This window comes from Gekko japonicus, unplaced genomic scaffold (assembly GCF_001447785.1).
Source record: "Gekko japonicus isolate JY-2015 unplaced genomic scaffold, Gekko_japonicus_V1.1 scaffold2024, whole genome shotgun sequence".
In the NCBI taxonomy this organism is placed as follows: Eukaryota; Metazoa; Chordata; class Lepidosauria; order Squamata; family Gekkonidae; genus Gekko; species Gekko japonicus.
The window spans coordinates 42,219-43,377 of NW_015163149.1; the positions used below are offsets into that span (position 1 = coordinate 42,219).

The 1,159-nt window shown below is 61.2% G+C and overlaps 1 protein-coding gene across 1 annotated transcript in view; it reads left to right on the plus strand.

The window, feature by feature from the left end:
- Nucleotides 1-752, plus strand: part of EXOC3L2 (exocyst complex component 3-like 2) — a 24,816-nt gene extending 24,064 nt beyond the window's left edge. The window contains exon 9 of the mRNA XM_015407017.1: nt 232-752. Coding sequence (XP_015262503.1) covers nt 232-526 — 295 coding nt within the window. The 3' untranslated portion in view covers nt 527-752. The remainder of the gene's footprint in view (nt 1-231) is intronic.
- Nucleotides 753-1,159: the final 407 nt, after the last annotated feature.

Here is a 1,159-nt window from a genome sequence, read left to right on the forward strand (position 1 = left end):
AGGGGTTTTTTTTTGTGTCATCTTCTGGGCGTGGACCAGGGGTCACTGTGGGTGTGGAGGGGGGGAGGTATTTGTGAATTTCCTGCACGGTGCAGGGGGTTGGACTAGATGACCCTGGAGGCCCCTTCCAGCTCTGTGATTCTGTGAGATCCTTTGCCCCGTGATGTTTCCAAAAGTGCCTTTGGCCCCCAAACAAAGGCCCGACAGTCAAGCGAGTCTCACCCCTTCCAGGAAGAAGCACGTGTCGGCTCTCCTGGACGTGCGGGGCCTGCAGAACCAAGTCCAGCGCCAGTCCATTCTGGCGGTGATGGAGGCCCTCGAGCAGACCGAGGAGGAGGACTCCCCCTGCCAGGACCGGGTCTTCTTCTCCAGGATCCCCACCAGCGAAGTGTCCTGCGTCCGAGTCAAGCTGCAGCACCTTTCGCACGTGGGGCACTCCTGCCTCTCCCGCCTGCGCTGGAGGCCCCGGCAGCGGCGGCAGTGGCAGCGGCGAGCCAAAGAGAACGAGGCCGAATCGCAGGTGTGAGAACCTGTGGCCCGCCCGCGCCTGGTCTTCCGTGCAACCTCCGGGGTCCGCTGGGCAGGCGCCCGGAGCCCCTACCGCTTCCTGTTCCCAGAGGACTCTGTGCTGGGGATGTGGACTCTCATACCAGACAACCCTCTCTTCTCTCAGCCTCTGTTGCTTTCCCGCTTCTCCCCTCCCCACGGAGCATCTTTCCGTGGCCAAGAATGACCACAGCCACAATGTAAATTACCCAGGCTAGGGATGGCCAAAGGAATGTGCTAAGATATCCTGGGGGGGCGGGGGAGAGGAGGGCTCGGATCCGTCCTTTGGGGCCCAACTCAGCAGCTGCCGGGCAGCTGTCGGGGAACAAGGAACATCCAGGCAGGCCCCTTCTGACGAAAGAGGAATGAGAGGGGAGGGGGGAAAGAGAACTGGACTCATTTCGGGAACCAAACCCAGCCCCCTCCCCTGGCTTCCCCCCCTGCTCCCCACCCCCAAGCCTACAGACAGAATAAAAGGGGTGATGGGGGGGGGCTCTCCTGCCCAATTGTTGTGGGGGGGGGAGACGACACAAAGCAAGGCTCAGCTTAGTCCTGGCTGTAGGGGAGGGCCCCCCCCAAGAGAAGCGACTTCTGTTTTGTATAGAAAAAAATA